We start from the raw sequence: 26181 nt of genomic DNA on the forward strand, positions 1-26181 counted from the left end.
GGAGATTATCAGGAAATGGGTTTGCCAAAACAAACTTGCTTTAAACACCAAAAAAAACAAAGTTATGTTGGTCTGTTCAACCAGGAAAAGGCCAAAACAGAGTAGTACAGAGAGTACAAATTGAAGAAGTGGCAGAAACCAAACTACTGGGAGTGCAGCTAGACAACTGCTTATCATGGTCGTCTCAAATAACTAATCTATGTAAAAAAAAAATATTAAAACAGCATGCATAATCAGAAGGATAGCTAAATATTTACCAGGGAAAATCCTTCAGCAAATAACACAGGCATTGGTTGAGAGTCAAGTGAACTATTGTTCGGTGGTCTGGGGAAATGCATCATCTAGTGAAGTTAGGAGGCTGCAGAATGCACAGAATAAAGCAGCAAGGATTGTTTTAAGGCGGAGATATGGTTCTTCTGTTGCAGTCATGCGCAGTGTTCTTGGTTGGTCATCAATCGATAAGATAATTGAAAAAAACATGCTTATCTTATTTTATAATATACATCATTTAAAACGGCCAAGTTCTATTCACAATGGTATTCAGTTGGTAAGAGACAGACATTCCGTAAATACTAGGAATAGATTGTCCACCATCTATGCGTTATCCAGACAGAAAAAAGAAATGGGCAAAAGAACATTTCGATTTAGAGCAATAAAGAAATGGAATAAATTAACTGAGCAAACTAGAAACCTTTCAATATATAAGTTTAAACATTATTTAAAAACAATTTAAATATAGTATATAGAAATGTTGTGGGACTATAGTAGATGAAGAATCAATATTTTTTTATATTTATTTTTATTTTTAGATTGAGTATTTATTGGGTTATTATGCTAGTGTATCATGTATGTTTGTAATAGTGTGTTATATGTGAAAGTGTGTTTGTATTATAAATTGTATTTTAATGTTAAGGACTCTTGGAGGATTAGTTCAAATGGGGACTAAAAGAGATCCTAATAAAATCAAATCAAATCAACATCAAATCAAGAATAGGCTACTGAGGATGGGGTCATAATTTCAATCACTGAATTAAATATTAATAATATGTATACTGAATAGAAATATAAACGCAACATGCAACAATTTCAAAGATGCTACTGGGTTACAGTTCACATAAAGACATCAGTCAATTTAAATAAATAAATGACGCCCTAATCTAAGGAATTCACATGACTGGGAATACAGATATGCATCTGTTGGTCAAAGATACATTAAAAAAGGTATCAGAGAACCCGTCAGTACCTGGGGTGACCACCATTTGCCTCATGCAGTGCGACACATCTCCTTCACATAGAGTTGATCAGGCTTTTGATTGAGGCCTGTGGAATGTCTAATGCGTTCTAACAACTGGTCGGCAGTTTCGACAGCGCTTTGAAAACTTCCAATTTAATTAACTAAACATGCCCATTAATAATTGTATAATAACACAAAGCTACAACAACACTACACTTAAGTTATGGGCTATTTATTCAATTTGTTTGCCAGCTCCAGGTAGGCTATACAAGCGGCACATTGATTTGCAATGACTCCAGTGATTTCAGCATTTTATTATATCAAATGGTAGCATACAGTAGCCCGGTCCCACATTGACATATAAATGAGTAGGTCAACAGAGGCAAAGGTATCGTTGTCCACATTTAATGTCAGTTTCATTGAGGACTTTCCCCATAAAAATAACCACGTGAGGGAGTTCCATAAATTCCATTTCAAATTTCCACACCGGCATCCCCCGAGACCCAAGAACTGAGCATGCCGTAGCAATTTTTATTATAGCTTGACATGGCAACCCTGGTGGTAGTAGTAATAGGGGATATATTATGAAAATTATGATATTTGGTTAGAAGCTAGCCTACCTATGACGATGAACTGCATAGTCTATAAACCCGAAACATAGGATATAACATGTTCATTGATAAATACATCTCATTTTATTTGCGGGTTGCTTTGGGGAAGTGCTGGCGTGGAAGGCTACTGTCGGTCCCATGCCAGTTGTAAATATTCACTTTGTAACGCCCATCTAACAATGTTTAGCCTACAACAGACACTGTAGCATATAATACTGAATCCTGAATCATGTTACTAGCCTACCCTTTATAAATATGATTAGGGTAGAATATAATGGAATATACCACTAGCCCAATTAACACATTTGGCACGTGGATATTGCTGTCGGAACTAACAGGCTATCACACGGTTTCACGAGGACTCAAGCCGCTGGGTGAACTCGAAGAAAGGGGTTGGGTTAACATTTGGCTGACTTCTCCTGCCTCTCTGGACTTCAGGGCTATGCATGCCTTAGTTGCAATTGGGTACGTCGTGATTGTCAAATTGAAAAGTAGGCTAGTATCTGCAACTCAAGTAGGGCAACATTGTTTCAAATTAGTGGCTTTCCTTGACCGTAAAATTACAAACCACATGACATGTTGTCTGAAACATGAAAACACGCTGTCGCTAATTAAAAATACAATAGGCCTAATTATTATAACCCTGAGATTTAACGGAAATTACTCCCAAAGTAAATGGTAAACTACAGTCGGGATTTGGGGCACTGTTCAAATGTCTTTTTAAATGATTGATATTTCCTAATTGATTATTGAATAATGTAACCCATAAATGCCCCACGAGTTTATTCCAGGGCCGTGTTTATTCCATACAGGCTACAGATGAATAAAACAAACCGCAATACTTTTAAAGTTTAGTGTTATATAGTTAGTAGCCTAGACACCAAAAGGGTGCTTATTTGTCCCATTTCATGAAACATATTCACAAAGACGGCACGTCTGAAACTAAAAACCCACATGTTTCCTGAAATCACCGCGATGTGAAGATAACTCAGCTTCCTGACAAATCACAAGGAGAGTCGATTTATTAAAGCTGAATATAGCAGCATCCGTGTAGAGAACTCATTTTTTATCGGCAAAAGAAAAGGCGTCGGCAATGACGGGAGTATGAACTCGCTGCACAGTGTTTATTTTTCCATCTCTAACCGGCCACCGACGGACGGTTGTCCCGATGCCAAACCGACACAGGACATGTCGAAAGAGAACCAAGAAAACAGAACTTTGTTAATGGTGGTGATGATTTTGCTCGACCTGAACAAATGTAACCAGAACACACGCAGTGGGACATGTGGTGGGGGTAGTAGATATCTGGGCCAAAGTGATGCCAACAGCCAGATTAGCGGACACCGGTGTGGTCACAGGATGAGCAGGGACAGCCGGGGTACTGCAAGGGCGCAACAGAACAATAAGGCTGTGATTGTGCACGTGTCCCCAGAGAATATACATTGTTGCCCATTCAGCAGCTGTGGGAAGATGTATGGCAAGTCATCCCACCTCAAAGCCCACCTGATACGTTTTGTAAAGGTTATGCTACATAGCGTTATCTCTGACTGTAAAGAAAATACGTTTTAGGGTAAAAACACGGGAGTTACATTCTTAGATTCTTAGCCTGGCTACTGTTTCATTCTGTAGGCGCACACTGGTGCAGGGATGATTGAGGACAATATTGACCAGTCAGTTTTTCAGAAGGATTGGATCTGTTTTTATGGCCTATTGCAAAATCACAAGGCTCTCTCTCTCTCTCTCTCTCTCTCATAGTTTGGTCATCATAAAGAATCTAGATAACCATCATGCGTATGCGCTGGAATAGACCTACTGGTATGTGTGCATTTCTGTTATTCAAAAAGCGGGGGTGTGACCATGGGCATAGAGGAACGTGCAGGTGGTGCTGCTGTTCTCTTTGACATACACATTTAAATTTATTCTAGGCTTATACTTATAGCCTACCATTTAAACCAACCTGGTCTCAGGGCATTTGGGGCGGCAGGTTTGTTTTTTTTAGATAGAATATAAATCATAGTGGGCACTTTGAATACAGTGTTGTTTGACATGACAGCGAACGAAAATGCCATGGATGAGTTATTGTGACAGGGTGGGAACAAAAGTGATGTTCAGTGTTTCCCAGGGGACCCGACAATCTTTGGCTACATTAACTCGTTATTCGTGTAACCAACATATCCATGTTTCGCCTATTCCTCATTGATTTAGAAGATACTGTTGCAGAAACAACATGCTGATGTAGGTCTCCACCAGCACTGGTATCAGGCTGTATTAGCTAGCTACGTTTGCTCTGACTCAGTGTTTTAATTAGCTAGTTAGCCAGCGATTAGCATTAGTGGCTAACACAATTTAGCTTCACCTGCGAAGAAAATACAAACTAGCTGTTTGCAGATGTAAGAAACACACACTAATATTTTAATTATAGAACGCTTGCGGATTTATATTAAGATCAAAGTGGAAACAACATTATAATTGTTGTCATCAACATTGTTGCATGTGCTGCATTGACCATGCAGACTGAACAAAAGTGTCTCGTGGTAAAGCAACAACAAATGCGCTCCTTAAGTGACGGGGTGGGACTAGCAGCGTGGAGACAGCGGAGAGGGATGACTCAAGTAGCAGAGTAAACTATGAAAATGGACTTTACACACGGCGTATCACATTTAACAAACCAAACATTCAAATACCGTTATAGAATGTAAAGTAAAAACCCAAACCGGTCCGTGCAAAAATAGCGGTATATAGTAAAACATTATGTAAGAAATCATTCTGGGGTGAAATTGACAATAAAATAAACATATACATTGTATGCAAGTCGAGCAGACCCGTGGTCTACCGATAGTGCACCCAGTTTATACACGTCACCCCTTTCCCCACCAAAGACCGGGGTTAAATTCCCAGCTCCAACCCTTCAATCTGTTTATCCCACCTATCTGTATCCCGCTGTCATTTTACCCCGCTTTAATTTTACAAAAAAACATCTAAGAATAAATCCAATTAAATATGTTACTCAAAATGTAATTATCTTTCACGAGGATAACAAGAGAGAGCAAATTGAGTGATTGAAGTAATTGGAAGTCTTTGGTTTTAATCACCTTGCATTTCATGTCTTACCATATGCCTCAAATTTTAGAGGATTGTGGGTAATTCAAAAATTCAAAAACTTTAGGATTCTTTCACAATGTTGTATACAGTACAAGTCAAAAGTTTGGACACACCTACTCATTCCAGGGTTTTTCTTTATTTGTACTATTTTCTACATTGTAGACATAAAAACTATGAAGTAAAACGTATGGAATCATGTGGTAACCAAAAGTGTTAAACAAATCAAAATATATTTTATATTTCAGATTCTTCAAAGTAGCCACCCTTTGCCCTGATGACAACTTTGCGCACTCTTGGCATTCTCTCGAACAGCTTCATGATGTTGTCATCTGATGATAGCCGATGATAGCCCTATTTGGTAAAGCCGAAGTCCACATTATGGCAAGAACAGCTCAAATAAGCAAAGAGAAACAACAGTCCATTACTTTAAGACATGAAGGTCATGAAGGTCGGTCAATCTTTGGGGTAGCAAGTATCCTAGTGGTTAGAGCGCAAGATCAAATCCCGAGCTGACAAGGTAAAAATCTGTCATTCTGCCCCTCAACAAGGCAGTTAACCCACTGTTCCTAGGCCGTCATTGAAAATAAGAATTTGTTCTTAACTGACTTGCGTTGTTAAATAAAGGTCAAATATATATATATATATTTTATATCTGGAAGATTTTAAGAGCTTTGAACATTTCTTCAAGTGCAGTTGCAAAAACCATCAAGCGCTATGATGAAACTGGCTCTCATGAGGACCGCCACAGGAAAGGAAGAACCAGAGTTACCTCTGCCTCAGAGGATAAGTTCATTAGAGTTACCAGCCTCAGAAATTGCAGCCCAAATAAATGCTTCACAGGGTTCAAGTAACAGACACATCTCAACGTCAACTGTTCAGAGGAGACTGCGTGAATCAGGCCTTCATGGTCGAATATCTGCAAAGAAACCACCACTAAACGACACCAATAAGAACAAGAGACTTGCTTAGGCCAAGAAACGCGAACAATGGACATTATACAGTCTGATGAGTTCAAATTTGAGATTTTTGGTTCCACCCGCCGTGTCTTTGTGAGACGCAGAGTAGGTGAACGGATGATCTCCGTATGTGTGGTTCCCAACATGAAGCATGGAGGAGGAGGTGTGATGGTGTTCAGGTGCTTTGCTGGTGACATTATCACTGATTTATTTAGAGTTCAAGGCACACCTAACCAGCATGGCACCCACAGCATTCTGCAGCGATACGCCATCCCTTCTGGTTTGCGCTCTATCATTTGTTATTCAACAGGACAATGACCCAACACACTTCCAGGATGTGTAAGGGCTAGTTGACCAAGGAGAGTGTTGGGGTGCTGCATCAGATGACCTGGCCTCCACAATCACTCAACCTCAACCCAATTGAGATGGTTTGGAATGAGTCGGACTGCAGAGTTAAGGAAAAGCAGCCAACAAGTGCTTAGCATATGTAGAAACTCCTTCAAGACCGCTGGAAAAGCATTCCAGGTGAAGCCGGTTGAGAGAATGCCAAGAAGTGCAAATCTGTCATCAAGGCAAAGGGTGGCTACTTTGAATAATCTAAAATCTAAAATAAATGTTGATTTGTTTAACACTTTTTTGGTTACTACATGATTCCATATCTGTTATTTCATAGTTTTGACGTCTTCAATATTATTCCACAATGTAGAAAATAGTAAAAGTAAAGAAAACCCCTTGAATGGGTAGGTGTGTCCAAACTTTGACTGATACTGTACATGTTTAAAGAAAGAAAAGTCCATTTCAATTAAGCTTTTGTGCCATCATGACGTGTAATGAATCATGACGAGCGGATACCAAAACCGTCAGGCAAATTGCAATATTTTAAAAGCTCTTATGTGCTTATAGTAAGTTATTAAGTATTACACCTCCAGTTACCGATCTGTAATTCCAATAAATAAGTGGTCTCAAAACTGACATTTCCACTCAATTGCACACCTTTGGAATGCAATGTTGGCTAATTTGATTTGTTATGATTTTTTTGCCTTTGTCATACTGTCATTGAGAACTCCTGAGAATGACTCCAATTATTCCCTCTTTGTCTCTTGGTAGCTATGTTCTCCAGGCGAGAGGCCATTCCAGTGTACCTGGCCAGGCTGAGATTTTCGCATTCAGATGAGTTGACGTGCCACTACTACACACATACTGGGGGAGAAGCGCTTCACCTGCCCGCTATGTGACAAACATGCACTCCGCAATGCAGGCTTCCACTCCATCATGCTTCAGGAACTGGTATGTGAGACACACGCATGCGCAAGCACAAGCAAGCACAAACAAACACAAACTCACAACAAAATACACTACAGGTAGATGGAGTTCTCTTAGAAAAAAGGTCCTATCTTGAACCTAAAAGGGGTTGTTCAGCTGTCTCCATAGGAGAACCCTTTGAATAACTACTTTTGGTTCCAGGTAGAACCCTTTTCAGTTCCATTTAGAACCCTTCCCATAGAGGGTTCTACATGGAACCCAAAAGGGTTATTTCTACCTGGAACCAAAAAGGGTTCTCCTATGGGGACAGCTGAAGAACCCTTTTGAAACCCTTTTTTCTGAGTGTAGGCTAGTTACTTTACTTTCTGTTAAATGTTTATAAAAATGTTTTGCTGCTGTGTGCCCAGTGCCCTACTGAACACTACTCTGTATGTTTTCTGTTTAGAAATAGCTTTGTACTGGTTTATAGTGACCCCTGGTGGTGTGAGCAATATCGTCACTGAAATGTTTGTTTATTTGGACAATGTTTTTACACTGCCAGACAATGAGAGGCCTTGTGTAGAAAAGTGCCTCATAATGTAACAGTATAAATCACCTTGGCAGTCATGTTTGTGCTAGTAGTTGATAATAAATTGCCTAAATTATAGTTATGTTATACCTTGTTATAGGCTACCACAAAGCAGTGCAGTTAAATGGGTATTCATTTATGGGATACTTTGTCAAATTGCCAACTGTTAAAATATCTAAATACAATGTGAAGTTCTGTTGTATCTTAGATTACTACTACAACATTTACAGTACTGCGAAATTAACAAACAAAAAAATTTCTCAACATTTTTTTAACTTTGTACATTCATTTTGTTATTTGCATAGGGGTTTGTGTAATAATCTGTGCCTTTCAGCTTGCATTTCTGTTTCAGCATTATTGAAGTTTTGAAGTTGTTTTCATTTTCTGAAAGTCTGACGCTGTCATTTTCAACGTGCATCTGTGGATAACCTCCTTCTTCCGGTAAATACCTGTGTAATTAATTGTCAGAGACCTTTAACATTAAACCAATTAACTTTGTACATCTGTATGATCTATGTGATGCAATTACCGTACACTTGCCCTACCCATATGATCAACAGAGTGCATGCCAAGCCCCACAGCTGTACTTAATACTTGCTGTCACCCTGCACGTTTTTGTCACATTAACAATAACTAGATGTAGCAAAGCAATTTGGAAAAGGAACTTTTTTTATGTCCAGAACTGTAGATATTAGAGACACCCTACGCAGGTTCAGATGGCTTTGTGTTTATTGATATCATACACTACACAGAACAATAACACTGTTAAATACTGGAATGGAAGTGTCCACATGAGAACATAATCATTTTTTTTTTTTTTTTTTCTTTTTAAATGCATACCTTCATATATTGCAAATCTCTTTGAAATACGTTAAGTCATGAGACTGGCGATAAATGTACACATTTTGTTTGAATGTTCTGTACTTCAGGCATACTCTAATCGCAAATCAACTCTGAAGGGTGTTTGAGTGCGGGTGATAGTGAGGGATTAGTGCTCAAAGTTAATGATCCGTATGATCACTAGATCACGTTCCAATCATCCACGCGAGTGAAATAAATTGCACCCCACTCATTTAGTTGAGGATGCATGTGTGTTCTCCTTTGACATTATTTAGAATGATTTTGCCAATCAAGACTTGTTAGCAGGATGTAATTGGGGAGTGGTTAGTTATAGACACACTGTGGGAGGGACATGGTAGGATGTCATAACAGGTTGTATCCAGAAAGATATTGAATGTCAGCGTATACTTTTATTACACAAACACTTGTTCCCTGTGGCCTCTATGGGGGTGAATATAGTAATCTAGCTGTGAAATCATTGTGTTCTAGAATGAATCCAATGATAGGTGAGCAAAGTATGAATTCTATATCTTCCTCTTGAATAAGGATCATCGCAGATTAGGGACATATGTACGCATATCACCTTAGAACCCAAACAAATTCAAATGTGCAAGAATTATACATTCAAAAGTGATAAATCAATGAAGAATGGCCAAAATAGCAGTGTGCAGCAGTAAGATGAGGGAACAAACAGCCAATTCAGATAAATCTCCCAATCCATTTACAGTAGGTGCTCATCATGCATGTCATCCCTTTGCAATACATTCATCCCTAAAAACCAAAACCATAAATACCTCAAACCAATAAAAAAAAAAGAAGAAAGAGGGCAAGAATGTAGACTGAATGAGTGTATTGACCAGGCCGGTGCTACACAACCCTGCTTTCAGTACCAAATTACAGATACCAGATATACATAACCAGATATGAATCTTCAAAAAACACCCCAGCATGTACAATCATACAGATCCTGCAAATAAAAAGTCCATGACCAATAAAAGATACTGAATAAAACGCAATAAATATGACCTTGAAGTCAGGTAAGCAGAGCAGCTTTGATCAGCAGCAGTTAACAATAATATGTCTTATTCTTAGGGACATGAAAATGATTTTGTAATCATTTTCACTTGTATAACACAATGCTGGCCCGGAGGAGGCATCTGAGAGGCCTCAAACACAAACAGAAGTGCATGTCCTACCATAGGAGGAAGTAATCACTGTTAGTCGTATTTGAAAATGTTTGTGTATTTTTGTCTTAATTCTCCTCGTTTTAATTATTTGTTGTCATATAATTATCACGTTCTGTCAATTCTCTCTGTCGCTGCTCTAGTGACAGAGTGAACATATTGCGCATGCATGAGCTACTGGATTTGACAGGCGGTGGAGGAAGTGGCTTGGCAGCACATGCAGGTGGGGTTGACAGATTTGGGCGGGATCAGATCCAGGTCCTCGTCGTCAGGGATCTCGTCCAGCCGGTAACCATCCTTCAACAGCTGGATATTCAGGTCCTGGTTGATTTGCTGCGAGGGTGGAGATAATGGACATGTTACTAGGGGTGTAGGGGATTGTCAGCCATGTTACTAGGGGCTGTAGGGGATTGTCAGCCATGTTACTAGGGGCTGTAGGGGATTGTCAGCCATGTTACTAGGGGCTGTAGGGGATTGTCAGCCATGTTACGAGGGGCTGTAGGGGATGGTCAGCCATGTTACGAGGGGCTGTAGGGGATGGTCAGCCATGTTACTAGGGGCTGTAGGGGATTGTCAGCCATGTTACTAGGGACTGTAGGGGATGGTCAGTCGCGTTACTAGGGGTGTAGGGAATGGTCAGCCATGTTACTAGGGGTGTAGGGGATGGTCAGCCATGTTACTAGGGGCTGTAGGGGATGGTCAGCCATGTTACTAGGGGTGTAGGGGATTGTCAGTCATGTTACTAGAGGTATAGGGGATGGTCAGCCATGTTACTAGGGGCTGTAGGGGATGGTTAGTCATGTTCCTAGGGGATGTAGGGGATGGTCAGTCATGTTACTAGGGGCTGTAGGGGATGGTCAGTCATGTTACTAGAGGTGTAGGAGATGGTCAGCCATGTTACTAGGGGTGTAGGGGATTGTCAGCCATGTTACTAGAGGTGTAGGAGATCGTCAGCCATGTTACTAGGGGCTGTAGGGGATGGTTAGTCATGTTCCTAGGGGATGTAGGGGATGGTCAGTCATCTTACTAGAGGTGTAGGGGATGGTCAGTCATCTTACTAGGGGTGTAGGGGATGGTCAGGCATGTTACTAGGGGCTGTAGGTGATGGTCAGTCATGTTACTAAGGGGCAGTGTTGGAGGTAACACGTTTACAAATTAATGCGTTATGTAACCAGATTACTTTTATGATTAACAAAGTATTACTTGTTAAGTAATACTGAGTGTTACTTTTTAAAATTGGGTAATATTATTACAGTTACTTTGTCAAACAACGTGTGCGTTACTTTCAGAATCATATCTCTACCGGGCGTGTGTTTCCATGATGGAATCTCAACTTGTTTCCTCATCTAGTTCTCGAGCGAGTGGAGAAAGGCTGTGCTGTCCATAGAAATGTACAGAGGGCGCACCGCTGATCTTTGCCATTGTCGCTTCTGGGATACAGTAGCAAAGCCCAGGGAGGGCTTTCCCGTCTAGTGGCAAGTGTGCACTCTATACATCTCTATGGGTCCGTGTACGAGCGATCTATAACCAGAACTGGCAGCTCGAGAGAAAGATTTTTAATGAAAAGATAGGAAATCTGTACAGATGTTTGACTTACAGTATACAGAATATGGCTAATCAAGCACCCCATATATAGCGCAGCACTTGTAGACTACCACAGGAAATCTGCGCCACAGATGAAAGGAGAAACTACAGTGATCAAACCTGAGTTAGTAATTGACCAATCCTTGGTAGAGCGCGCATGGCTCGCCTTGCTCCCTCTGACAGTAAAACAAACATTGAGATTTTTTTCATGAAAGTAACGCAAAATAATATAGCTAGTAATATAACACTTTACTTTCCACACTAAGTAATATTGTAAAGTAACAAGGAATATGTAAAGTATTACTTTTACATACAAATAATCCCAACCCTGCTAAGGGGTGTAGGTGATTGTCAGTCACGTTACTAGGGGGTGTAGGGGATGGTCGGGCATGTTCCTAGGGGATGTATTGGATGGTCAGGCATGTTACTAGGGTTTGTATACGATGGTCAGTCACATTACTAGGGGTTTTAGGGGTCTGTCAATAACATTACTGAGGCTGAAGAAATGTTACCATAGACTTAAAAAGGCTGGTTAGTAGTCTTCAAGGAGTACCCATCATGTAACTAAGGCTCGTCATATTGTTACACAGGGCAATCAATGAACACTATGACTTATCACAGATTCAAAAGAGTTACTGGAGTATACTTACTTCAGTGATCATATCAGGAAACCAGGAAAAAGTCTTGGTACAATCGCTAAATGGTTTCATGATAAAGACATAAGGCTAAAATAATGAATGTAAGTGGCTTGGAGAATGAGTCAGTTGTGGTGTTGGTTTGATATTTGGATAATGAATATAGGTAGCCTGAATTTCTATCCAACAGTAATCTGCATTTACTGTAATTAGGTTTGGGAAGGGAAAGAACCTTGAGATTGTGAGTGTGTTGGGGAGTGAGTGGCAATGGCTTGGCATGACTGTACAGCCCATTACAGATACAATGGCCGAGACGAGACAAGATGGTTTAATGCAGTTTTAGAACAAAGTTTGCTTGATCAAACAGTCTAGTTTCAGAAACGTCTCAAGCAGACAGCTACCTAGCTACAGTCAGATCCAAAATTATTGGCAGCCTTGACAAAGATTAGCAAAGATTGCATAAATTAAATAATTGTTACAATAATACAAATACTGAGCTATATTGTATGCTCAAACATTTTTGAAAATTTGAATATTTCATACTAATATACTAACAATTGCTCAGAGAAATACATTTTGTTTAATAAATCTCAAAAAGACAGGGGTTAAAATAATACTCCAGCAACCTCTGCTTTATTTTTTTCTATAATGTTTTATGAGATTGGAGAACACATTGGGAGAGATCTTAGACCATTCGTCCATACAGAATCTTTCCAAGATCCTTGATATCCTTCGTCTGTGTATATGGACTGCCATTTTCAATTTAGACCACTGGTTTTCATTGGGGTTAATCTCCGGAGACTGAGATGGCCATTGCAAAATGTAATTTTTTGGGGTAAATTAACCATTTCTTTGTTGATTTTAATGTGTGCTTGGGGTTGCTGTAAAATCCACTTGTGGCCGAGTTTCAGCGTCCTGGCAGAGGAAACAGGTTTTTGCCTAAAATGTTCAGATACTTGGTAAAGTTCATGATGTCGTTGACCTTAGCAAGGGCCCCAGGACCAGTGGAAGCAAAATATCCCCATAACATCAAAGATCTACACCATATTTTACAGTAGGCATGAGGTTATTTTCTGCATATGCATCTGTTTTTCGACGCCAAACCCACTACCGGTATTCATGACCAGAGAACTCTATTTTCATGTCATCTGACCATAGCACTGGTTCCAATTCAAGTGTCGATGCCATTTTGCAAACTCAAGGCGGTGCTCTGGTCAGATGACTTGAAAATAAAGCTCTTTGGAAAGACTGATAACCCTAAACACACATCAAAATCCACAAAGAAATTGTTAATTGATGACAAAATCAATTAATGGCAATTGCCATCTAAGTCTCTGGACTTGAACCCAAATAAAAACCTGTGGTTTATTTGAAGAGGTGAGTCCATAAGTGCAGACGAAGGATATCAAGGATCTGGAAAGAGTCTGTATGGAGGAATAGTTTAAGATCCCTCCCGAAGTGTTCTCCAATCTCATATAACATTTTAGAAATAGGCTCGCTCAGTGCCAAGGGTGCTATATTATTGCAAATAATTTAACCCTATCTTTTAGAGATTTGTTTTATTACTTGTTAAACAAAATCTCTTTCTCTGAGCAATTGTATTAGTATGAATGAATACAATTGTACTATTTGCATACAATATTGCTCAGTATTTGTATATTTCTTTGCTCATCTTTATCACGGGTGCCAATAATATTGGATCTGACTGTATTTTGCTGCAGTTAGCTAGCTAGCCTAGCAGAATGTGTGCCCTATTTCTGGTGCATGTATTTCATGATGCTCGTTTGCTCCAACACCTTGCTACAACCAGTGGCAACTTTGTTTCAAAGTTGTATTATGTCATTGTAGAGGTACCATCACCATGGAAACGGTCTCAAAATGTTTTATTTGAATGCAGCTGTCTTTAGTCAGCTGTCCTACACAAAATTCTAAAACTGGTTAGTTTTGTCTTGCCTCTCCTTATGATGGCTGTTGTATCTTTACCGGGCTTAAGTAGTGTTACCCAGAGTGCATAGATACCTGGGCCCTCACACATCTCACCTCGGCTGAGGAGTATCCCGATGAGGAGTATCTGGACATGTCGAAGTCATCGTCACTGCAACATAAATGGAAGTGTATGGTTTTGCATTTGCATAGATTCATGTCATCACTGTTGATCTTATATTTATTTTCACCTCACACACTGCCCTTAACCTAAATTCTGTATCTACAGTATGTTGGCAGATCTGAGACTAAAGGGTGATGGTGGACATTTCTGTGTATGACAGTCATTGATGTTGTCACATACCTGTCTGTATCTATGGCAACCAGGGGCTTCTCATCGGGGCTCTGGTCTAAGGAGGAGTAGCCCTTATTGGGCACCACCAGCCTGTGGAGAGGGAGAGAGTGAAAGAGAGAGGGAAGAGTTATAGGTGGGCAGGAGAGTGAGTACACAAGGAAGAAGAGGTGGAACAGACAAGGAGGAAAAAAAAGAGAGTGAGTGAGTGAAAGAAACAGGAGAGGTTCAAGATACCAGTGAAGGGGGAGATAGGGAGAAATAAAACAAAAAATAATGTAGGGCCAAAATCAAGAAGGCCCTAATCAGGACCAAAGTCAGCTCTCACCGTGTTCTGGCCATCACATTGTTTTTCTTCGGCTGCTGGTTCACTGGACTACCTGCATTGCCATTCTTCAGTGATCCCTTCCTGGCCAACTCGCGCTGTTTCTCTGCACACCACAGAACATTAGAGTATGAACAAAAAAATTAATTTCCTAATATTAAGTATCGCGCTAAGAACAGGCTCAGTTTGTTGGGGCATGACTCTACAAGGAGTTGAAAGCATTCCACAGGGATTCTGGCCCATGTTGAGTCCAATGCTTCCCAAAGTTGTGTCAAGTTGGCTGGACCATTTTCGATACGCACGGGGAACTGTTGAGCGTGAAAAACCAAGCAGCGTTGCAGTTCCTGACACACTCAAACTTGTGCGCCTGGCACCAACTACCATGCCTCGTTTAAAGTCATTAAATATTTTGTACTTGTCCATTCAGCCTCTGAATGTAACACATACACAATCCATGTCTCAATTGTCTCAAGGCTTAAAAATCCTTCTTTAACCGGTCTCCTCCCATTCATCTACACAGATTGAAGTGGATTTAACAAGTGAGATCAATAAGGGATCTTAGCTTTCACCTGCATTCACCTGGTCAGTCTAAGTCATGTTTTGTACTTTCAGTGTATACAGTACGGTCACAGACAAAATCCTGGCATGGCAGCTCCCAGCTGACCAGTTTCCTGACACCATTAAACTGGTCATCTGGTTTCGAGTCAGTACTGTGTCATATACAGTGCCTTGCGAAAGTATTCGGCCCCCTTGAACTTGAAAAATTCAGTCTCTCGATGTGCAAAACTGATAGAGACATACCCCAAGCGACTTACAGCTGTAATCGCAGCAAAAGGTGGCGCTACAAAGTATTAACTTAAGGGGGCTGAATAATTTTGCACGCCCAATTTTTCAGTTTTTGAATTGTTAAAAAAGTTTGAAATATCCAATAAATGTTGTTCCACTTCATGATTGTGTCCCACTTGTTGTTGATTCTTCACAAAAAAATACAGTTTTATATCTTTATGTTTGAAGCCTGAAATGTGGCAAAAGGTCGCAAAGTTCAAGGGGGCCGAATACTTTCGCAAGGCACTGTATATCAGGCAGGGGCCATCTTAACCTTATAACTGAAGAACAGAAAAAAGACGATGCTCTACAGGAAAAACAGCGTCCATCCGAATCATCTTGGCTCCTGGACCCTGTCCACGCATTTCAAGGCTGCGTTGAGACAATGACTTATCAGTGACCCAAGCCCTACCCTTGTGTCGCTGAGTTGTCATAGTGATGCTGCAAATGTACATTGTCCCGAGGGCACTGGCAGTCATAATGTGAATAACCTAATTGATGTCCCTCTAACCCCCCTGGATGCCTCTGTTAATCCTACAGCTATTGTATGCTGTAATCATGTGCCCATGAACCTGAGTTATACTGTTAGCACTGAGGCGGTTTGCCCGAGTAGGAAGCCCACCGTGCACTATCAACTCAAACATAAATATCACTGTCATGTCTATCTCTGATGAGCCTCCCAGGAAAGCAATAAAAACAATCAAGAATCCCAGAGAAGTGCTAAAAATAGCCCACATTAACATACAGTACATGTCCAAATGTATGTGGACACCTGCTCGTTGAACACCTCATTCCAAAATCATATCCATTAGTATGGAGCTGGTCCCTCCTTTGCTGCTATAACAGCCTCCACTCTTCTGGGAAGGCTTTCCAGTAGATGTTAGAACATTGCTGCGGGGACTTGCTTCCATTTAGCCACAAGAGCATGAGTGAGGTCGGGCACTGATGTTGAGCGATTAGTCCTGGCTCGCAGTCGGCGTTCCAATTCATCCCAAAGGTGTTCGATGGGGTTGAGGTCAGGGATCTGTGATGGCTAGTCAAGTTCTTCCATACTGATCTCAACAAACTATTTCTGTATGGACCTCACTTTGTGCACAGGGGCATTGTCATGCTGAAACAGGAAAGAGCCTTCCCCAAACTGTTGCCACAAAGTTGGAAGCACAGAATCATCTATGATGTCATTGTATGCTGTAGTATTAAGACTTCTCTTCACTAGAACTAAAGGGCCTAGTCCAAACCATGAAAAATAGCCCCAGACCAATATTCCTCCTCCACCAAACTGTACAGCTGACAATATGCATTGGGGCAGGTAGCGTTTTCCTGGCATCCACCAAACCCAGATTCGTATGTCAGACTGCCAGATGGTGAAGTGTGATTCATCACTTCAGAGAACGTGTTTCCACTGCTCCAGAGTCCAATGGCGGCAAGGTCTACACCACTCCAGCCGACGCTTGGTATTGCACACGGTGAGCTTAGGCATGTGTGCGGCTGCTCTGCCATGGAAACCCACTTCATGAAGCTTCCGACGAACAGTTATTGTGCTGACGTTGCTTCCAGAGGCAGTTTGGAACTCAGTATTGATGTTGCAACCAAGGACAGACGTTTTTTTACACGCTATGCGCTTCAGCACTTTGCGGTTCCGTTCTCTGAGCTTGTGTGGTCTACCACTTTGCGCCTAAGCCATGTTGCTCCTAGACATTTCCACTTCCCAATAACAGCACTTACAGTTGACAGGGATAGATCTAGCAGGGCAGATATTTGACAAACTGACTCGTTGGTAAGGTGGAATCCTATGACGGTGCCAAGTTGTATGTCACTGAGCTCTTTAGTAAGGCAATTCTACTGTCAATGTTTGTCTATGGAGATTGCATGGCGGTGTGCTCGATTCTATACACCTGTCAGCAATGCGTGTGGCTGAAATAGCCGAATCCACTAATTTGAAGGTGTTTCCACATACTTTTGGTCATGTAGTGTATATCAGGAGGTGTGAATGGAAGGCCCAAAAAATGTTGATGTCTCCAGCCACCCAAGCTATAGACGGTTTTCTCTGCTTCCGCATGGCAAGTAGTACCGGAGCAACAAGTCTGACACGAACAGCCTCCTGAACATCTTCTATCCCCAAGCCATAATACTGCTACATAGCTACAAAAATGGCTACACGGACTATCTGCATTGACTGTTCTATTTTTTTTATTTTTTATGTTGCAATGACTGTATACAGACTCGCAGGACTCTACAGACACAGACACACACACACACACACACACACACACACACACACACACACACACACACACACACTTAATTTGCTCACACACAAATAACACAAATTCATACTGACTCAACACACACACACACTCATACAATCATCATATGCACTGCTACTACTCTGTTTATCATATATCCTGATGCCTAGTCACCTTAACCCTATACATATCTACCCTTACACCTCCAGGATCCCTTCCCATTGTAAATATGGTATTGGCACTGACCCTTGAACTGACCCTGATCAGTGGTGTAAAGTACTTAATTAAGTCAAAATACTTTAAAGTACTACTTAATTCGTTTTTTGGGGTGTTTGTACTTTACTTTACTAATTATATTTTTGACAACTTTTACTTTTACTTTTACTTCACTACATTCCTAAATAAATAATGTACTTTTTACTTCATACATTTTCCCTGACACTCAAAAGTACTCGGTACATTTTGAATGCTTAGCAGCACAGGAAAATGGTCCAATTCACACACTTATCAAGAGAACATCCCTAGTCACCCCTACTGCCTCTGATCTGGCAGACTCACTAAACACAATGCTTATTTTGTAAATTATGTCTGAGTGTTGTGTGCTCCTGGCTATCCGTACATTTTATAAACAAGAAAATTATGTTGTCTGGTTTGCTTAATATAAGAAATTTGAAATTATTTATACTTTTACTTTCGATACTTACAGTTAGTATATTTTAGCAATAACGTTTACTTTTGATAATTATGTATATCTAAAACCAAATAATTGTAGACTTTTACTCAAGTAGTAATTCACTGGGTGACTCACTTTTACTTGAGTCATTTTCTATTAAGGTATCTTTACTTTTACTCAAGTATGACAATTGGGTACTTTTCCCACCATTGTCCTGTATATAACTTACTTACTTTCTCGTGTTCTTCTTATTTATATTTCTTGTGTGTTTTTGTTCTACTTTACTTTTTTTTATATAGCACTACTGATATTGATTACTGAATTGTTGGGAAAGAGCTCGCAAGAAAGGCATTTCACTGTACCTGTGTACGTGACAATACAAACATGAAACGTGAGATAGACGGGCTAGAAATATATATTTTTTGTGACGCTTGCATTCAATTGTCACTCCCTGTTGCACACAACAAGCTTCCATTCCCCCTATCACAAGGGAATTCATGGCTGATTTAAGATGAACATTTTTACTCACATAAATGTTTAACAATCTTAATGTTGCATCACGCACAGACGAGGAGGAAAACAGTGTACAGATGTCAGACTAATGGCTGCAGTGGGCTAGCTTGAGGTTTTGATCAATCAGACCTTCTGGGGCTTGGGGCAGATATCTTTGGGACCAGGGCTTTCAAAAAAAATAGGGGTCCCTCCCTCTTCGCAAATTTTATGGGAACATATTTGTTGAAAGGATATCATGAGGATCGGTTGGTCATCAAAGACATGTCTTATTACAAAATTGCTAAATTTGCTACCTAAAATGCTCCTTTCTACTCTTGATTCATTCAATGATTTTACAGACTGGACATCACAATGAGATGTGTCAATGTGTTTATATTTATGCCTTTCATTTTGGTAATATGGTTTTGGGGAATGATTGAGCCTTGACTCCAGTACACCTAGCCTTTGTATTGCTTCCCACATCGTTGTATTGCTCTACAGTCATGTGACCCCTGTCCAAGGTGCTGAAATAAACAGAAGCAGGCAGTGGGTTCGGCTCAGCCTTCTTACACTCACCTATCTTCATCTGCAGAGGAGAGGGCTTGTAGTTAATAGTGACTGGCTCCTCCTCCCTCGTGTCTGAGTCTGCTTCGGAAGAAGCTGTGGATGATGCAGGGTCCTAGAGAGAGAGAGAGAGGACTCCCAAACATATAATCTGGGATGTTCATGACATGGCTAGTAAATGGCTAGTAAATTCATGGCTAGTACAATTTCTTGGCCTAAGCAAGTCTCTTCTTCTTATTGGTGTCCTTTAGTAGTGGTTTCTTTGCCGAAATTCGACCATGAAGGCCTGATTCACGCAGTATCCTCTGAACAGTTGATGTTGAGATGTGTCTGTTACTTGAACTCTGTGAAGCATTTATTTGGGTTGCAATCTGAGGTGCAGTTACAAGCCTAATACAATTCTGTCTCTCATTCACACACACCAAAGGTTGTCAGGCAGTCACATCTTCATTGCACACAGTCCATTCATCTACTCCTATGATGCACATTTCACTCAAAGCTCCCAAAAGCTACACCACTGCGTAAATCTCGGTATTGTATTGCAGATAGGTTCAACTGTACCCCAGGGCCCTGGGAAACGAACTCTGTACAGCAAACAAAGATGGCCTACTGAGGAGACACATCACTATATGCCTAACAACATCTTATGCGAACCAGTGGGTTTGATTCAGAGTTAAACACCACATATGATGTCGTGGAGGATACTGCTCCTCGCAGTCTCTGCATGATGAAGAAATCGAACATCAGCTAGGCCTTAGTTGCTCTGATAGGCTACCCGATTGCTTTGTAATGTTCAGTAAGAGCCTACAATTCAATAATAACGTAATCGGTCACATGCATTCCAATCAACTATTTAGGATTTTTGCGGTGACCGTGTTAAAGCTGGCCTTTGCCTCATAGGCCTATGCTTGTCCCCAGAGCGGATGTGCTTCTGCGAACGTGTAGGGATGTTTTTTTTTCGCCAGGCATCACCGATGACAGCTCGCCATCTCAATCTCTTAAAAAACGGATAGTCTATTGATTGAGGTCTTCTCCAAATTCGCGTCTCATCGCAATAAAGCCAGGCATCATATTTTACTGACCTTATGGTTGCCTACCAAGAACAATGCTACATGTGTTACCTTTATCAGAGATAAAAATAAAAAAATGCTACAAAATATCACCAGGCCAATATCTAAATTCAACAATCCATTATAGCCAGCATGTATGTTGTAAAACACCTAGTAGGCTAGTTTAGTCGCATAATATAGGAACAGAATATATTAGCCTATGACTTAATTTATCACCACAATGAAAAAACACATTCCACTTACAAGTGGCTGCATCTCTCCCTGGACAGCGCTCGGAACCTGAAATCTATCTACTGGTATCTCTTCCATCATTTTGGCGACGTGTTCTACCGTTTATGCCTCGGTAATTATACGGCAGCGCCGTGTATTGGGCCAAAAGTGTAATTAGTTGTGCCTCAGATTTTCGGTTTCTCAGATTTCTAGCAATAACGGCGATTCTCCGGTTCTCTGCCACATCCCAGCAGGCAGTATCTATGCAGTGGTAACCAGTCAGTAACTCAACCACCCACTTCCGGGTACAGATCCGTTAATCGGTCTCGCCCATAATGGTCTCACGCTGCCCCAGAATGAGCGTAAAACCGTTTTACCATTGCCTGACAATGTGGACCAGTGATTTTGAGCAATGGACATTAGACCGGTGGAAATCTGTCCCTTGGTTTGATGAATCCACATTTGAGATTTTTGGCTCCAAACGCTGTGTCTTTGTGAGACGCAGAGTAGGTGAACGGATGATCGCCGCATGTGTGGTTCCCACCGTGAAGCATGGAGGAGGAGGTGTGATGGTGTGGGTATGCTTCGCTGGTGACATTGTCACTGATTTATTTAGAATTCAAGGAACACTTAACCAACATGGCTACCACAGCATTCTTCAGTGGTACACCATCCCATCTGGTATGCGCTTAGTGGGACTATCATTGTTTTTCAACAGGATAATGACCCAACACACCTCCAAGCTGATTAAGGGCTATTTGACCAACAAGGAGTGTGATGGAGTGCTGCATCAGATGACCTGGCCTCCAAAATCACCTGACCTCAAACCAATTGAGATGGTTTGAGATGAGTTGGACCGCAGAGTGAAGGAAAAGCAGCCAACAAGTGCTCAGCATATGTGGGAACTCCTTCAATACTGTTGGAAAAGCATTCCAGGTGAAGCTGGTTGAGAGAATGCCAAGATTGTGCAAAGCTGTCATCAAGGGAAAGGATGGCTACTTTAAATAATCTAAAATCTAGATGATTTGTTTGACACTTTTTTGATTACTACGTGATTCCATATGTGTTAATTCATAGTTTTAATATCTTCACTATTATTCTACAATTTAGAAAATAGTAAAAAATTATGAAAAACCCTTGAATGAGCAGGTGTGTCCAAACTTTTGACTGGTACTGTATATATTTTTATTGATTTATTACAGGCAACATTTCATATCAATCAATCAAATGTCTTTTCTAAAGCCCTTTTTAAATCAGCAGTTTGCTTTACAAATTGCTTTACAGATTTCCGGCCTGCAGAACCAGAAGCACAGTGGCCAGGATATCTTTGTCCCCCAACTATCCATTTAAATACATAAATAATAATAATAATAATTGACTTTTGCTTTTAGTGTTACAGATGGCTAAGTAATAGTCATTTTTTTTATAGAAGTATTTATTTAAATGGCTAGTTGCAGGACCAAGGGACAACCTCCATAGGAAGAAACCGAGAGTGGAACCATGCTCAGAGGGGTGGCAAGGCCTCTTCTGGCATATGACAGCCTATAGTTTAAATAAATGTTTTTTAGAAATATATTGCATTTTTTTTGTCGGAGAACATCTATTCCAAACTGCGTTGTGCCTTCCCCTCCATCATATTTCAATGGCTGGCAATTAAAACAACATGTTCATTATCATTCCAGCCAAGAGCAGCAATACCATGTACTAACAGCACACTAATCAATAACAATAAAGCCTAGGCTAGTATATTTAGACATTATTATTTTAAAGGACAGTTGTCATTGTCTTGAAAGGACAGTTGCCAGTATGAACCAGTAGATGGTGCAACAAACATAGGCTATGTGATGAATGGAAGGTTAGTGAGACATTGTAATTCCACCCCTACAAATTGCATGAGACCAAGGTAAGGTCCCAGAGGCCATGTGTTAGGCTTATGGCCCTTCATATTGACACAGAGCTTATTGTGTGTGTGTGTGTGTGTGCGCATGTGTCTGTGCGCGTGCGTGTGTGTGTGTGTGTGTGCGCGCATGCGTGTGTGTGTGTGTGCGCATGCGTGTGTGTGTGTGGGCATGCATATCTGGTGTGTGTGTTCCTGCGTGAATACCAGTGGAATCTGCAGAATTGGTTTCAATACTCTTCAAATGTATTCCCTATCAGATTACAATTCAACATTCTTGGGGAGAGGGGAAATGGAACCATAGCATGAGGGAACATCATGGCAGTCACTACAGGTGCGGTTTTGTCCACTAGCCAATGGTGCTGAAATTGCAGCTAGATGCTTCTGTATTTTTTTTGCCATGACTTGCGGTCACTGTCCATGGTACTGAATTGATAGTTACGCGTGCGCGGTGCACAGGCCAACATTACGCCTTCCTGGGACTCCTCCAATATGTAGGCCTATGTTAAAACTGCTGCACATTTTCTCCTGAATCGCCTGTTTGAGCTACTTGCTTGAGACATCTGTATGTTCTGGATCCGCACATAGCAGCCACTCATCTCTGTAGTAGGCGGCAGCTGCGCTAGAACTGGGTGTGTAAGACAACATCAAGTCTGAAAGGTTTGAACTACAGACTATTATGACCCCATCATAGTGACTTTAGATTACTTTCACGAACACAGGACTCGTTAGAATGTAATAGTTGTTCGATATGCAAGCTCATAAAGAAGTAGTGCATTGTGATCATTCCTGAGGTTTTCTTGAGTTTTCTTATAGCTAGCTGTCAGACAGACTTCAAACATGAACAGACAGACCACAGGCATGGGTATAAAACAATGGTGATGTTTTGTGGATATATCAGTCCATTTGATCCATTTCCACCCAGGGAATAGTGTCTAATACTTTGTTAGACTCATGCTGTCGCTAACTTCAAATTGAATACAGTTGTCACAAACTAGTTTCACACCGAGTCAACATTTCCTGTACTTACATTATTCTTAGAAATGCTTTTCTATCAGGTTTTTGTTTGGCGGAACTCATTTTTGAAGTGACATTAGTGAATACAACTCCTTCTACTTATAGCCCTGGTTTTCCAGAAAAGAAAACAGCAAATCACATGAATGTGAGGCTAAATATGACAGAACACAAGAAAACACATGAAATTAGTGACAAAACAGAACTGATAGGCTGATTTGTTGAATTATAGTGATTTACATTTGGGAATCGGCTTGATAAACCCGATTTCAGAATGTTTATTTTTTTGGGGGGGGGGGGGAAATCCCAATGGCACCCATTATACAGATGTGATGTGATCAGATGTGATGCTGCCTGGTGACTCATTCATTATTCACTTCCACTACTGTGTGTCCTATGCCCCATTATCTTTCAATAAGACACACACACACACACACACACACACACACACACTGATCTGTATCCTCAGTGACTGACTTCATCCCAGCCTTTCTCCCTGGATGTAGGTTATGGAAACCCTCAAGCGGTGGAGATGGAGAGGCAGATTATTGCGCTCCTGTCTCCTGTTTATTAGTAATTTGCGTTTGCAAATATTTGCTTATTGCATTATGTAATGCCATGCTGAGTCCAGCTCTTAAATCTCAACCAGGATCGGTCAATTGGAAGACTGAATGATGAGCAAGCACTACCAATGCTTCTGGATAATGCAGTCCTTTCCTTATAGGAGGGATCCCATGGATCTAAGCTTACCGTGTTGATAAGAGTGAGTGGCGGAGGATTGGCAGTTCCTCCTAACCCCATCAAAAAAGGTCTCTCAGCCCTTCAGGGGTCAATCGTTGAATCATGGAAGGTCAGCAAAGTCATTCATGGTCAGTATTGCATTAAAATAAGTCAGAACTTGTCATTTGAAATGAGTGACAGTCAAGTAAACTGTCCTCCACAATACCGTAGTGTTTCTTTGCGAGAGGGAAATGTCACCTTTGTTAAAACATGGTGGGATATATCACATTAACTGTGAAGAGTCGCCATTTTGGTGGAAGAAGCTTAGTCCTTCAATGGACTTTATTTTACATTTCCTCCCTTAGACTAAAAAACAAATATGTCCTTCATACCTTTGCAGACACAATGGGTGAGGTTACCTGAAATTATTCGACAGAGAGAGACAGAAAGAGAGAGAGGCATGCAGGCAGGCAGCTAAAGAGTAGGATGTAGCAAAGCTGGTGGAGTGGGCAGCAATAGAGGGACTCCTCTCTGATGAACATATTCATTTAGTAAAACCCTGCTAGGTAGAAGCACAACAAGCCACCAAAGAGAAGACAGTTGTGTAGAGAGATAGAGGACAGCGATGGAACCGAGGCACTGGATGAGAGCCTGTGTTAGGCTTATGGTCCTTCACATTGACACCGAGCTTATTGTGGGCGCGCGCGTGTGTGTGGGTATGTGTGTGTGTGAGGCTTATTACCCAATTGCTATGGCCTGACTGTGTATCCTCCAGTAACAGTGCCTCATTTGTAAATCAGGAAGTGCTGGAGCACATGTGAACGAGAGACACTGAATGACCTGTGGAGCTCAGAGATCCTGTATCATGCAGAAGCCTACAAAATAATGCAAGGACTGCGCATTACAATGTGTCATAGACTAGCATTTCTGAGCAGATCGGAGATATACATTACTGTAATTATTCCAGGTCTGTGTGACAATGACCATAGCAGTTGTCAAAACAGATCTGGAAGGCTAATGACGCAACTTACAGCAGCTACAGGAGTGACCCACACCAATGACATTGTGGTTAAATCAACACTGTGGAAGACGTGATTCAAGACCTGTTAACCACAGTGCAACAGTTTACTACAGTGCAATAGTTGCACTTTGCTCCCGGTATTTCTATGGATAGTCATGCACTGTGAGGACAATGCTGTGGTTATTTTGTGCTGGTTGTAGTGACATGGTCAATGAAGGTCAGTAATATACATCCCCAAAAGTTACGCAAAAGTAAAACATTTATTGTGTTAAAAATATTAAAACCAACATTATGTCCATGATTCATAGAACAACATCACCATCATAATTACACATGTGGAATGGTTATTCGCATAGGACAGTACATGGTAGATCCTTCTGTTTCAAGTAGTCATTTTGATTCTCCGCGTCACAACATCACTATCTCTGGGAGTCGTTCTAAAAGATTCTCATTATACTGTCTTTGGGTGTCACTCCTTGAGAAGGTTATGAACCCAGTAAGTGGCAGACGGACACATTTAAGTGTTACAGCGCAACTTTTAGTTGAAATGTTGAGTTCATTTCCCTTTGTTTTTGTTATTTTTCTTAAACTATTGAGATTCTTGAACGTTCTCTTAGTAAACAACACATCAAAACATTCCTTTCCTTCTCTCTCGTCCTTCATCTCGGCCTTCCTTTGTTTCCGCATCTCTCTCTCTATCTCTCTCTCTTGTGGTCTATTTCACTATACTGGGCAGCATTATTTCTCCAGTTAGTAAACAATCTGTCCCTGATGAGATGAGGGCTGTTCGCTTTCCGTCTTTCCTTACATCTCTCTTCTCATTCGCTTTTTCATTTACCCTTTCCCTCAAATCATCAGACTGGTTCAGTGGA

At 40.9% G+C, this 26181-nt stretch overlaps 2 protein-coding genes across 2 annotated transcripts; one reads left to right on the forward strand and one right to left on the reverse strand.

The window, feature by feature from the left end:
* The first annotated feature begins 2949 nt into the window (after positions 1-2949).
* Positions 2950-7617, forward strand: LOC139390226 (Kruppel like factor 9). Its single transcript, XM_071137483.1, is given in 6 exon segments — positions 2950-3366; positions 3475-3484; positions 7024-7053; positions 7056-7105; positions 7107-7190; positions 7612-7617. Coding segments are annotated over 6 exon segments (597 nt in total).
* A 973-nt stretch (positions 7618-8590) lies between these two features.
* Positions 8591-20902, reverse strand: LOC139389741 (family with sequence similarity 219 member Ab). Its single transcript, XM_071136662.1, has 6 exons — positions 20691-20902; positions 19390-19492; positions 14581-14683; positions 14265-14345; positions 14018-14072; positions 8591-10091 (listed from the first exon to the last, which is right to left on the reverse strand). Exons 1-6 carry the CDS (start codon positions 20757-20759, stop codon positions 9933-9935), a joined length of 570 nt encoding a protein of 189 aa, XP_070992763.1. The 5' UTR covers positions 20760-20902; the 3' UTR covers positions 8591-9932.
* Positions 20903-26181: the final 5279 nt, after the last annotated feature.

This window comes from Oncorhynchus clarkii, chromosome 30 (genome assembly GCF_045791955.1).
Source record: "Oncorhynchus clarkii lewisi isolate Uvic-CL-2024 chromosome 30, UVic_Ocla_1.0, whole genome shotgun sequence".
NCBI classification, from domain to species: domain Eukaryota; kingdom Metazoa; phylum Chordata; class Actinopteri; order Salmoniformes; family Salmonidae; genus Oncorhynchus; species Oncorhynchus clarkii.

What these genes read in the sequence shown, in the direction of transcription:
- LOC139389741 (XM_071136662.1), bottom strand. Translation starts at nt 20,759, where the DNA reads ATGATGGAAGAGATACCAGTAGATAGATTTCAGGTTCCGAGCGCTGTC. An exon ending in AGGGAGAGATGCAGCCACTT is followed by an intron (nt 19,493 to 20,690) that starts GTAAGTGGAATG and finishes CTCTCTCTCTAG; the next exon opens with GACCCTGCATCATCCACAGC. An exon ending in AATGTGATGGCCAGAACACG is followed by an intron (nt 14,346 to 14,580) that starts GTGAGAGCTGAC and finishes CCCTCTCCACAG; the next exon opens with GCTGGTGGTGCCCAATAAGG.